This window comes from Dermacentor albipictus, chromosome 1 (genome assembly GCF_038994185.2).
Source record: "Dermacentor albipictus isolate Rhodes 1998 colony chromosome 1, USDA_Dalb.pri_finalv2, whole genome shotgun sequence".
Classification (NCBI taxonomy): Eukaryota; Metazoa; Arthropoda; class Arachnida; order Ixodida; family Ixodidae; genus Dermacentor; species Dermacentor albipictus.
Genome location: NC_091821.1, coordinates 297,083,816 through 297,096,840, shown reverse-complemented (window position 1 = coordinate 297,096,840; position 13,025 = coordinate 297,083,816). Strand labels below are relative to the sequence as shown.

Here is a 13,025-nt window from a genome sequence, read left to right as displayed (position 1 = left end):
GAACGGTTCGTCAAACATGGCAGAAGTAGGCGCGATCAGCAATGTGCTTGGTGATGGGACACAGGGAATGGACAGCTGAGTTAGAGCTAATGAAACAGCGTCATTGAATGTTGACAAGTCTGTAGTTGAGTAAGACGTCTGCTCGAATGAGTGCACTATGGATGTCTGCAAACCAGGAAAGTGCAATGGAACGCTTGTCGAAGACCAAAGTTTTTAGCATGACGGAGTGTGACGAAAAAAACTGGATCACAACGCAGGTGTCACTTTTCACTTGGAGCGTTGGGAGGGAATAATGCTTCCGTCAGCTCCTGTGTTGACTAAGAACTGTTGTCCCATAACTATGTCCATCACGTAGAAAAGGCGACGTGTTTTGGGCTGGATTGCTCATCACCATTAGAGGTCAGCCAGCCTGTTTCCTTGCCAACCTCAAGAACGCTGACAGTGATGAGCATTGTTTCCAAAATGGTGGTGGTAGCAGCAAACGCCAGGCATTGTAGGTGATGTTTCATGCTGAGTGCCTGTGTATCTTGATTTGCTGGAACTACTGCTTTGTGGGTGACGATATGACGCACGGCAATGTTCAACGGCACAGATTATGTGTTCCAGGCACTCACACAAGGGGTCAAGGGGAGATTGCACAGCTGGAGAGCAGGGAAAGAGGGATTAAGGGTGTGCAGGGCGGCTGTATTGTCATCCAGAGACGATGCCATGGCTGCGATTGTTGGGGTGGCTACTTCCATGACTGTTGGCCAACGTGGAAAGTCCGGTAAAGTCCATGGCAGAAGCTGTCGCCAGGATCACCTGCACGTTAGCCGGGAGTCATTGCAAAAACAGTTTGCGCAACAGCGTGTTGTCGATGGATCTCATGCTGTCTCCAAGCAGCTGCCTCATTCTGGAAGAAGTTGACTAGGGTGTCAGTCACTGAGTTCTTCAGTGGACAAACGCTACTGGATGCGAGAACGCTGTAAAGCTGCTGTGCGCTGTAGCAAGGCTGCCTTGAGATCGTCATATACGGCGGTAGACAGTGGGGCATCTAACAAATCTTCTACTTTGACAATGGCGGCAGGTCAGAGTGCTGCAACGGTGTAATGAAACTTTGAGGCTTGAGAGCGTATACCAGCCACGTGGAATTGCGATTTGACCTGAAGAAACCACGCCGAGGGATGCTGATCCCAGTATTGTGGGAGGTGGATGGCGAGGGGGGGGGGGGTGCTAAGAGGAGGGCTCACTGCATTCCTCGGTAGGGTTCTGGCTTTGAGCACTCGTAGCGTTGGTCTGGTCCATAGCCGTCTCTACCACAGTAGCATATGGCAGGATCATGTCTGATTTCACCAAACTGTGGCGATAAGCGACAACATAAACCGGTGGAGTCTCGGTCTTCTAAATGAGAGAGCAAATCGATAGGACCAAACACTTAGCATAGCATTTCTTAATGGAGTGTTTTAGTTTGTCGTTTTTACGCCCCACTCAGCAGATGAGCAGAGCGGAAGCATGAATGCACATGCGCCCTCTGCATAGCCGCAAGTGCGATAGTGGAGCGAGAAACACAGTCTGCTTACAAACTGCCTTAGCGAAGTGCAGAGCATTGCTGTCGGCTTTCACTAGCGAGGGTGGTCAAGGCGCGCGCCCTCTCTCATGCGTGCATCGAGGCACCCCTCTTGGCTTACTCTTTCCAAGATGGCTGCCTCCAGTGATATGTTCTCGACCATGCCACATACTTCAACCACGCCTTTATGTTCGTCTGCGCAGTACAAGCCACAAAAGCGATTTCATCATACCTTGATGGTGAAGCAGCGCATTGACATGGACACAGTGAAGACACACAAGACAACACTCGCTGCAGTTGCGAGTGCAGCGAGTGTCGTCTTTTCTTGTGTTTCTTCACTGTGTCCGTGTCAGTGCGCTGCTTCACCAGCAAGGTATGATGATTTGAATTAGGAAGGAACAGCGCCAACTAAGACGATCACAAGAGGGGAGAACGACACAGGACAAGCGCCATCCTGTGTCGTCACCTCTTGTGATCGTCTTAGTTGGCGCTGTTCCTTCCTAATTCAAGTATGCACCATCTAGCCCAAATGAATGTTCTCCTGAAGTATGATGATTACTCACCAACTGGCATGGCATGGCAAGAACTTTATTTTAGTCCAGAGAAACTAGGGTCCGAGGGCACAAGCCCCCGGGCTATGTCGGTGGCTCCGCCCACGTAGGCACCGGTAGGCCAAAGGCTTTCCCGATGTCGTGAGCTCTCCGGACGGCCAGGAGTTGATCTTGGAGGACATCGCTGGATATGCGCCGACTCCAGTCCTCCTCACTGTTGAGATCCGAAGCCCTTTGGTTGGGGCACAGCCAGAACATATGATCAAATAGACACGGAGTGTGTCCACAACTTTTACATTCCGCGGGAAAGTCCCGGTCAATTTTGTTAAGCACAAAAGGTGTGGGATAAGATTTAGTTTGAATCATTCTTAATGTGACTGCCTGAGCTCGGTTGAGCTTCTGATGGGGGGAGGAAAAAACCTCCTGCCGTCCCTATAGTGTGAGATGATCTCGCGAAAAGTAGTAAGTGGGTCTTTGTAGGAGCCGCAGTCATCCTGGAGCAGTTCCTGATCTGATGCGCGGCATGTGAGATCTCGCACAGCAGAGTGAGCTTGCTCGTTAGGATTGCAGCCACTGAGGCTGACCGAGTGGCCCTGATGAGCCGGAAACCAGACTAGGTGTGAGCTATCCAGGTCGTAATTATGAGAATTAATACTGTGTTTAAGTAACTTGTGTGCTTCCGCTGAGACGAAGCCGGCTGAGTAATTCCTAATAGCTGTACGGGAATCGGAGAAAATTGTGGAGCCTCTCCTCATTGTAATTGCAAGTGCTATGCTTGCTTCTTCGGCGGCATGAATGGAGCTCGTTCTTAGTGACGCCGCACTTATTAATTTACCGCTCTCATCGACCACGGCAATAGCGTAGCGGTTGCCCGATCCATAACGAGTTGCATCGACAAAAAGAGCTGAGCTGTGTTGTTGGTGCAGTTTACCCAGAATGCATTTGGCCCTGGCGTCCCTTCTGCCTTTGTTGTACACAGGATGAATATGTCTAGGTATGGGGTCCACAACTAATTGTGTCTCTACCTCCTTGGGTATTTTGAACTTAGAGACGTCTCCTCCTCGAGGCAGTATTCCGACTTCATCTAGAATTTTACACCCTGACTTAGTGTTGGAGAGTCTTGCAATTTGTGACATCGAATGTGCCTCAATGAGCTCATCTATAGTGTTATGTAGTCCTAACTTGTTGAGGAGTTCGGTACTCGTTCCGTGCGGGAGTCCCAGAGCCCTTTTGAGTCCGGAGCGTATAAGTGCGTTTAGCTTAGCCTTCTCTCCTTTCCCCCAGTTCAGGTATGATGCAATGTACGTCACATGACTGATGAAAAATGCATGATATGCTCTGATGAGATTGTCCTCCTTGAGGCCTGCATTTCGGTTTGAAACCCTGCCCAGGAGCTTTAAAGTACTGTTGGCCTGACCTGTGAGACGGTTCAGGGCTGTAGCGTTGCAGCTCCTTGCGTCAATGAGAAGACCCAGAATTTTTATTTGCTCTACTCTGGGTATGACCCGTCCTGTGTTGTCTGTGATTTTATTGGCAGAGTTTCTAAAGGCACAAGGTTTCTAACGCCTTGTCTCCCCTGTCTAAAAAGCAGCAGCTCAGATTTACTAGGTGATAGCCTGAGTCCGGTGCCCTTAAGGAAGGATTCTGTGGTGTCTACCGCTGCCTGTAGTGTCTGCTCTAGTGCTGCGAGTGACCCCCTTGGGACCCACACTGTGATATCGTCAGCGTATATGACGTGCCCCAAGCTCGGGATTTTGGACAATTCCTCCGAGAGCCTGTGCATGGCAATGTTAAAGAGGAGTGGGGACAATACTGAACCTTGTGGTGTGCCGTTGTTGCCTAAATTGTATGGACCGCCTGTGACTATCCCGAGTTTGACCCGAGCTGTCCGATTAGCTAGAAAGAACCTCACATAATTGTAAAAATTGCTTCCCAGGTTCAAGGTTGAGATTTCATGTAGGATATGTTTATGTGCAACCGTATCAAATGCTTTGTTAAGATCTAGACCCAGGATGCCCTTTACGTCCCTGCTAGGGTCGTCAATAATAGCCCGTTTGATCATGAGCATGGCGTCCTGTGTGGATAATGCCTTCCGAAAGCCTATGAGATTCTGCCTGAAAAGCTCCTGGTTTTCTATGTGTTCTATTATCCTGTTATGAATAGCATGTTCGGCTACTTTGCCAATACAGGATGTAAGTGATATGGGCCTGAGGTTCTCCTTTGTTAGTGATTTCCCGGGTTTCGGTATAAACGTCACCTTGGCCTCCCTCCATTCCGGTGGGACAGTGCCGGATCTCCAGTGACTATTAATTTTGACCGTGATTATGTCTATGGCATCATCATCCAGGTTTCGCAAAAGTTTATTTGTGATGCCATCCAGACCCGGGGCAGATCTCCAACTAGCCCAACTTTCCACTTTACTGAAAAGTGATTTCGCATAGACGAAGATTTATGTTTGCTAAAAGAAGTCGCAAGTGCTGACCCATTTGAAAACCCCGCAGCATGGGAGGATGTGGTGCGCACTGTAGCGCTGTGCAGCGTGTTGGCATCAGAAAGGATTGAATTGGATGCATAATGCAAGCTTGCTGGCTATCACATGGTGTGCCCGAAGAGGAGGCTTTATTTTCCACTGGATAAACTGGACCGGTAATGCTTTAAAAGCACATGTTTAGATACTTCATGGACAAATAAGTTATATCTATTCGTTTTGCTTTATGAAAGTGACAAATGGGTGTTTTTATTGTGTTTCATTACCTTGAATTCAGCCAGAGGGCACTGCAACTACGAAAGTTCTGCTACGCTACGCTAAACGCATAACTGAAACGTGAAAATCACACGCCGCTCCGCTGTGGTTTAGCGGGCAACTCTGATCAGAGCGGACCTTAAAGGTGCTCAACTAAAACACTCTAATATCCTCGAATGCTAGCCTGTGCCAGCACACACCAGCAGCACTTGTCTCGTGTAGACATGAGCATCTGCGTCATTCTGATGCGACGCCGATGCTGCTGCCGCTGCTGCTGCTAGACAAGTTACCATTTTCCCGAGCCATGATTTTTTTCCTTAACTCGTTTGCCGACTGATTGGAGCTAAGCTCCAACTTCACCGACTCTGCGACAGGATGTGACGTCGTGACATCTACTTCCGGTTGTCTTGGAGCCAGCACCCAAAGTCCTTCCAACCTCTTTGTTAGCTGCCTGGCCATCAATCCGCAGCGAGAGCTATCCTAGTAGTGTGTGTTGCGAGCATTCTGTCGTAGCGCCGAGCGTGTCTAGTATTCTAGTAACCACAGGCGAGCTGCACATTTTTATGGATAGGTGGAGGCATAAACTAAGGTGCCTCTACACTACTACCGCTGTGCTCAAGGAGCTTCAGCGTAGATGTAAGTGAGCGGCCTGCACAGTCCAGCCACTTGGTGGCACAGAGCTTAACCAGCCAAACACAGAGTTAATATTACTGTAACCAAGTGTAAGACAACCTAACATTTAAAAATACACGTGTTCACGACTAGGCTTCTGCCACAAATTTACACCAGCAGCAAAGTAGAACACACTTGGTTACTGCTATATTAGCTCTATGTTTGGTTGAGCTCTGTCCCACGAGGTGGCTGCACCATGCAGGCCATTCATGTTTGCACCTCCACTTATCCTGTAAAATTCCCAATCCACTTGCGCTTGTGTTTACCCGAATAATGGACACACTAAACTCTATTGTGGTAGAATCGTTCTGCATGAAGTGCTGGCCGCAAGCATGTAGAGATGCTGTTGCAGATCGGATAGCGACAGTTCAATGCACTGCAGCCACTCCGCTTGTCTGCTGCTTTGCAGAAGTGCTTGGTGTTTCAACTTGACACATCGCCGATCGCTATGTTTGCAGCTCACAATGCAATAAGGGCGAGCCATGCTGCTCAAAAAAAGAGAAAGAAAGAAAGATCGATACCCACTGACTGCGCAGCTTGCGTCAACACAGAGCACGTTGTAACACAAGCAGACGACATTTGCTGTATGCTAAAAGTACTTGAGTGTAGTGCTAGGCTGTCATAGTGTATTCTCTTTCCATTACTTTTTTTTATAGAAACAAATTGACGAACATTCCAACTATTACGAACAACATTTGTTCACCATAAAGTTAGAAAAATTATAAATGATGCGACCTGGGGAGCCAATCAGATAGCTCGCGCCACTGACATCAGATGGGCAACATGCGTCAATTGGGGTGGGGCGGCTGATAACTCAGGGGAGCAGTGCTGCTGCGATCGGTAGCGATGTACAGTGCTCAGTGGTTGAAACATGATACTGAGAGCGTGGCAGCCGGCACTTTTTGTACCACCGGTGATCACTGAGGTGGCCGAATACAGTTCCGATACATCAGAAAGATTCTCACTTTCATGTGACACAAAAATGCATTATCTCAGTGTCACCAGCGCCCACCAGTGGCACAAGAGAGTACCGGCCGCCATGTTGTCCAAGTATCGCGTTTCAGTCGCTGAGCCACTGTACATTTTGAAAACTTTATAATAAATTACAAGATTTACACAGAGTGCCTAAATGCATCACTTATTGATCAGAAGGAGCTGCCCTAGTGACCCACTATGTTTGTACAATATCTTCAAAATCGTTTCAGAGTCCCTTTAAGAAGGGCCCAAGTATGAAAATCTTTTCAAAAATAAATTTCTTATGCTCAGATTTTCTCTTTTGTGCGCTGTCTTTGCCGTATGGTAATGCCGTTATTTTTTTTTTTTTGACACTGAGATGGACAGCAAACGAGGTGCATTGAAAAATAGTTTTTCATAGGTTCTTGCATCCATGTTTTGCTGCTTTCAAGTGGTGCTTTATTCTACATAGGCTGCAAGGCATCCTTCCACAGGACCTGTTTTGTACCTGGCGCTTGTCCGAAGTGCAGACGTCTGGAAACCAGGTACAGTACTTGCTGTTTTACATCTTCTGGTAAAATATATGTCAAGTTAGTCAAAATCGTTTAGTTAGTCTAAATCATTTAGTGCTGTTCGCCGATTGTCAGTGCTCTGCATTTCGTGCGCGCTGAGAATGTTTACGAGGAACGGACTGCATGTTTTGGTGCTTCTCACGTGTGGAAAATACTGTGCCGACAAGGCATCACTGCTGATCATGCACAAGATCGTTATTTTTATGGCGAGACCATAGTCCCGTCCACTGTTGTCCTCTATCACATCGCCACCACACAACTTGCGCTTTACATAAGACAGCAGACCATTTATAGAATCGAAGCTTATGATAGCAAAGTGTGTCGCCATCATATGCCATCAGCGCGAGCAAGAAAATCTGATTTTTGCTTGGTAGCCAGCTTTAACGCAAGGTCATGCAGTTTTTCTTCAACCTCCTTCACCTTGAGCAAATCCGCAGCTGCGCCAGAAAGTTTGCCGTACACGGCTGTTGTCAAAACTGCTTCCGCCTCCTAAGCCTATTTCACAGTCGCAGCTGAGAAGCTTTGGCAGCACTCGGCTGGACAACTTTATCGGGACAACTTTATCCAATGTGTTTACATGAGCCAAAAACCCGCTGTTCTTCCCTTTCCTTTTTCATCCTTTCCACTTGACATGGTCACTACAGAGCCCGTTGCGGTGTATGCTTGCAACACATCCAGCAGCTGCGCTGCCGTCACTGCTGGTAAAACTCGAGCAGACGACCACACGTTGTAATCTATGCATAAGCATATGATATTCATGCTATTTCCTTGTTCGTAGGGTTTACCACCGTACGTTTTGATGTGCAAAAATGATACTATAAAAAATAAAGGGCCCAGCGTGGTGGAAAGTGCCAAATAATTTCACCTAGCTTGCCGATGGTGTGCTTATTGTCTGCCAGAAATGGCAAGTTTATTCACCTGTGAGATTGGTGCTTACTGTTGTGTCCATGTTTCAGAGTCTTTCGCCTTGTTTTTGTGCTTTCCTGCATGAGTAGGTTTTGTTGAACAATATGCCATATTAATTACTCAGTAGTGAACCATTGCTGCATGTCATAATGCTCTAGTCAGAAAAAAAGAGACTAGGGCGTGTCTTTTTACAAAATACCTTCCGACAGCAGTTAGCATGACCAGTGGCTAAGGCCACATCGAATAAGGATTAATTGCCACCAAGTTACCATGTCGTGCTCTGTAGTGTGCAGTCAGCACTTCTGTGGACTTCAGGTAAGACTTACAAAGCGGCTGGTGAAGCCAGTTGTCGTGCCCAGTGTTTTCTATCAACTCATGCCTCACTAGACCGCGGCTGGCACAGGAGGCTGCGAGCGCTGAAGCTACTGACCCGAACTGCCGGCAGCAAGCTGCGCCAACGAGAGTCATGTGACTCCAGGATGGATGGATGGATAAAGCTGAACCCTTTAAATCGGGTAGCAACACACATTACTTAACCGCGACTAGTAATATATCTTGTACTTAGTGGAGGATGAAATTTCACTCTTGCCTTGATTTTAGCCACGAATCAGATAAGCTCTCTTTGATTATTTCTGGCCACTTCATCTGTTTTGCCTCCGCTGTCACCGAACCTCAATGCTCTGAAAAAATCAGCCCCGCGGTGTTCAACTGTTGGGTGAAGCCCTTTACAGAAAAGTGTCGGGTGTTCAGCCGTTTCCTCCTCCTCTCCACATGCACTGCATAATGTGCCTATTCCTTGGTGCTTGACTCAGTATGTCCCAGTCCGCAATACAGTCGAACCTGACTATATCGAACCCGTTTACATAGAATTATTCTGTATATAAAACAATTTCGGAACACGGTATAGTTGCAATGAGCATATATAGCAAAAATTATGCTTACATCGAACAAAAATAGCAGTGGCTACCGATATATCGAATGCCAAGCGGCGCAAAAGTGCCTCCAGAAGTTGGCTTTCCCTCATGGTGGCGGGGAAACTACAATTCCCCCGGCCCTGTCGACCTCTATCTAGAGGGCCAGAAGATCACGGAAAGCAATAAGACTAGGATTCTGGGTTTTTGGATCCAGAGCAACCTGAAAACCTCCCACACCATCCAAACCCTAAGGTCTGCCACCAACCATATCTCGTGGATTATCAAACGAATAACAAGAAGCCACAAGGGCATGTCAAAAGAGGACACGCTTCGCTTTGTCCAGGCTATGGTGATCAGCAGAGTAACGTATAGCATGCCGTATCACTACCACTCGCTAAACAAACACGACCAAGAACAAGTCGATGCATCATCAGATGCGCGTACAAAACGGCCCTGGATCTCCCTTTCACCACCTCAAACGAGAAGTTAGCGGCCCTCAGGATCCACAACACCTTCGCTGAGCTGTTGGATGCGGTTATGGCTTCGCAAAAAGCCAGACTACAAAACACGGCGGCGGGCAGAGCCATCCTCCACCGGACCGGAACGGCAACGGAGCTCCGTGCCCTCGATGGGCAATGATCATTCCCGCCTGAGGTCAGAGGCAGGATCAAGGTGAACCCCATACCGAAGCTCATAAGTCATGAACTCCATGAAGGAAAACGTGAGGTTCGTGTCTACAGACAGCGCCGACAATTCAAAGGCGATCCGTACGTAACGTACGTGGACGTGGCAGCATACGCTGTAGGGGGCCTCTTCGCAGTAGCCGCCGTGAACGGTAGAGACAACTCTTTGACCCTCGCAGCCTCCGTCAGAGCACAGACCATAGCCGTGGCGCTGGTAATAAAGCAACAAGACAGGGTAGGCAGGGAAGTTCATGTTCTGTGGGCTTCTCCTCCGGTACTCTTGGGACAAAGGAACGACAACACAGTAGTGCAAACAGTCACAAGGGCATTTATTGCACCTTTCATAGATCAATGCCTGCTAGCCGAGTTGCTAACCACAAAACTGGCCGATGGGCGCGCGACAAATCTAGAAGTCCGACTCACCGCGACCGGATAGCGAGTGAATATGTTCGCCCCATGCTGGATCCCAACGCCTGGTCGTTCGCGCGTACTGTCACGCGAACGGTGGCGCATTACAAGGCGGCCACGCGAGACGGTCTCGCAGAAGCATGGGTCGGCGCACGCCGGTGCGGCAAGTCCGTACCGCTTGCTGTCCCGTCCCAAAGAGGAAGCGCCTTCCGCTCCCGAACCCAAGTAACCCCGACGGTAGCAGCGCAACACTCGCGCCATCTCTCGCACTGCGCTTCAACCACAGCGACCGCCGCGGGCGTCACGCAGGCCACGCGGTGAAGCGGGATTGCAGGAGATGGGGGAAAACAAGATATCTGGGGACGCGCGAGAGTCGCGCATCCCCACATCCCCCCAACCTTAAATCAGTACATATTCCGGCGAAACATGTCACACGCTCTAACATCAACGCGTGCTTGGCGAACAAGGTAGTACGTGCAACATTGGCCGTGCCGAGGAAATGTCCACACGCTGTCCATAACATGCGAGCCGACTGTCCTTGGGTACACCGCTGGCGTCCGCCGGTCACAGCAGCAGCTTTGCAGACTCGACGGCACGATTCCAGGCCAGGATTCCGGAAACGACAACGCAGTAGTCGGAACGAGCAAGCGTCGCTCGCGTCGACGCGCCGTGCTGGCAAGAGCCGCCGTAGCTATCGGTGACCGCCGGCTCTTTTGTCCGCCGCCGAGGGTTGTGAGCTGGATGCAGGAGGCCGCCGAAGTCGCTGTGCCGAACTGGCCACAGCATCACCATCGCCCGGGGTGACTCGATCGTAGTCCGGGGCAGCAGCGCAGACGATGTTCATGTGACAGCAAGCCAGGGGTGACTCCAATCACGCTGCGTACACTCAACACACTCGGCAAACACTAAAGTAGTGCAAGGGAGAGGAATTATGCATGCGCATCTCCCACGTGGTACGATGTTCAACTCGGCTAGCAAAAGATCGGGCAGCTACTCAGATGCTAAGTTCATGTGAACGAAGCTCGCTTCCTTGAGTCGAACGAGTAATTTCAATTCGTGCGAGGCTAAATAGAATGAGGGAAGCAAATTGCAACACCTCAACGCCACGGTCCACCAGGTTGTGTCCCTCCACGTGCGACAGGCAGCTTCGTAAAGCCTTAGGCCTAAAGCGTCGCTACCCTGACAACAACCGGCATCCAAAAACAGCACCCAAAATGAGCGCAAAACAGGCAGCCGCGAGGAGACGTCAGCTCTGTGAGGTGGTCCTACTCCGCTCGGTGCACACAGCATCCGAGTTGACGGCGCCCACCGTCCCAGACGGTGTCGGAGCGCCCGGTGCCAGGCCGCAATACCAGTCAGCCCATAGTGGCACCCGTGGCCCGCGACCACCCGGCTCCCAGAGCCGCGACTTCATCAGAGTCAAAGAGAGGAGAAGCTATTTACATGAGAAATTCGGACCACCCACAAGGCTTTTGTACTCGCTCGCTTCAGGCTTGCCAATGCTCCGCGGGCGCTAAGGCTCGCTCTCCCAGGATGCAGACCACGTGGCTCTCGTACCGACGAATGCCATTAAAAAAACACTTGCGGCATCGGATGACACCTGCAAGGGAGTGGTGCGGGGGGTGGACCCCGAGATCAGCGACGCCGATCTAAAGGCGCTCATTGTGAACCACCGAAACCCCGAGGCATTAGAAGTACGAAGAATCAAGAAGACCCCCACGATCGTTGTGCTCTTTGAAGGACAACGGGTGCCGAATCACGTGGTCTGCGGGACGGTCATGTTGCCTTGCGCCCTGTATCGCAGGCAAGTAGACGTTTGCTACACGTGTGGAGAGCTCGGCCATAGAGCAGACGTCTGCCCTAACGGCGAGGACAAAAGGAAATGCCGCGGTTGTGCCTTGGTTTCCCCACCAGAAGATCATCAGTGCGACCCAAAGTGCGCCATCTGTGGAGGCGCGCACCCGACGGCCGACCGCAGGTGCAGCCAGCGCTTCCAGGTGCCGTACATCGTGCGTCGGAGGCAGCAGCGCCGGCGGCGCGCCCGGGAGGCGCAAGTGGCTGCAGGATCACGTGATGCCAGCGTGGCAGGCGCGGTCCCTTCCCGCGGCCTTTCGGCAACGAGAGGGCGCTCCCGATCCAGGGAGCACGCCGACAGCAGAGCGCGCTCCCGATCCAGCGGGCGTCCCGTCAGCAGAGCGCGCTCCCGTTCTAGGGGACGCTCGCGCTCCAGTGTTCGCATCCAGGAGGGGCCTATCTGGGTGGACAAGGTCACGGAGACGACGACTGGAAAGAAGGTAACGCACAGTACACTGCCAGAGCAGATGGAGGATCCGCGTCTTGTGGCTTTAAAGCAGGAAAACGCGCAGCTCAAGGCGGAAATGCGTAAGTTGAGGGCAGACCTCGAATCGATTCGTAAAGCACAGCACGGTCATGGCAGCACGTCGCCCGCACCAGCGCAAAAGCCAGTGCTGGGTCAGGCAAAGCGTAAGGCGCCCCCTCCGTATCGGCTTCCATGCCCGCCGCGACCATCGCGAAAGGATCGCTTGCAGAACTCCTCGATCGATTAGCGGAGGCGATTAAGACACAGTCCGGAGCTATCGAGCAGCAATCCGAGACCATTAAGAAACAGTGTGAGGCCATTGCTACCCTCAACCGCAGAATGGGGATAATGGAGGCTAAGCTTGTTGACGTAAGCAGACTGAAGGTGGCCGGTAAAGTTAAGAAAGCACATCAGGATTCCGAGGCGTCGGGCAAGTGCACCGCGCTCAAGGGGATGCTAACTATATAGAGACACAATGGCGGACAACACAGGCAAATTATTTGTGTGGCAATGGAACTGTGCCAGCTTCAAGAGGCGCAAGGCCTCGCTACAACAGTTCGTGAAAGCACAAGCGGACAAACCGCATGTCCTGCTCCTACAGGAGACCCTTTGTGAGGAAGTGCCCTTCTCGGGTTACCGCGTTGTCTCGACGAGAGGGGACGGTAGGAGAGGGGTGATCACTATGGTTAAGAAGGCAATTTCCTTCCAGGAGCACGATATCACAATAGGCAGAGCTGATGCTAGCACTAGATTGGA

General features: G+C 50.6%; 1 protein-coding gene across 5 annotated transcripts in view; it reads left to right on the top strand.

The window, feature by feature from the left end:
• Rubicon (run domain Beclin-1-interacting and cysteine-rich domain-containing protein rubicon) overlaps positions 1-13,025 on the top strand; it is a 461,889-nt gene that overhangs the window by 434,923 nt on the left and 13,941 nt on the right. For all 5 annotated transcript variants that reach the window (XM_070531460.1, XM_070531458.1, XM_070531457.1 and 2 more), the window contains one exon: positions 6,939-7,011. In XM_070531460.1, the coding sequence (XP_070387561.1) occupies positions 6,939-7,011 (73 nt within the window). The remainder of the gene's footprint in view (positions 1-6,938; positions 7,012-13,025) is intronic.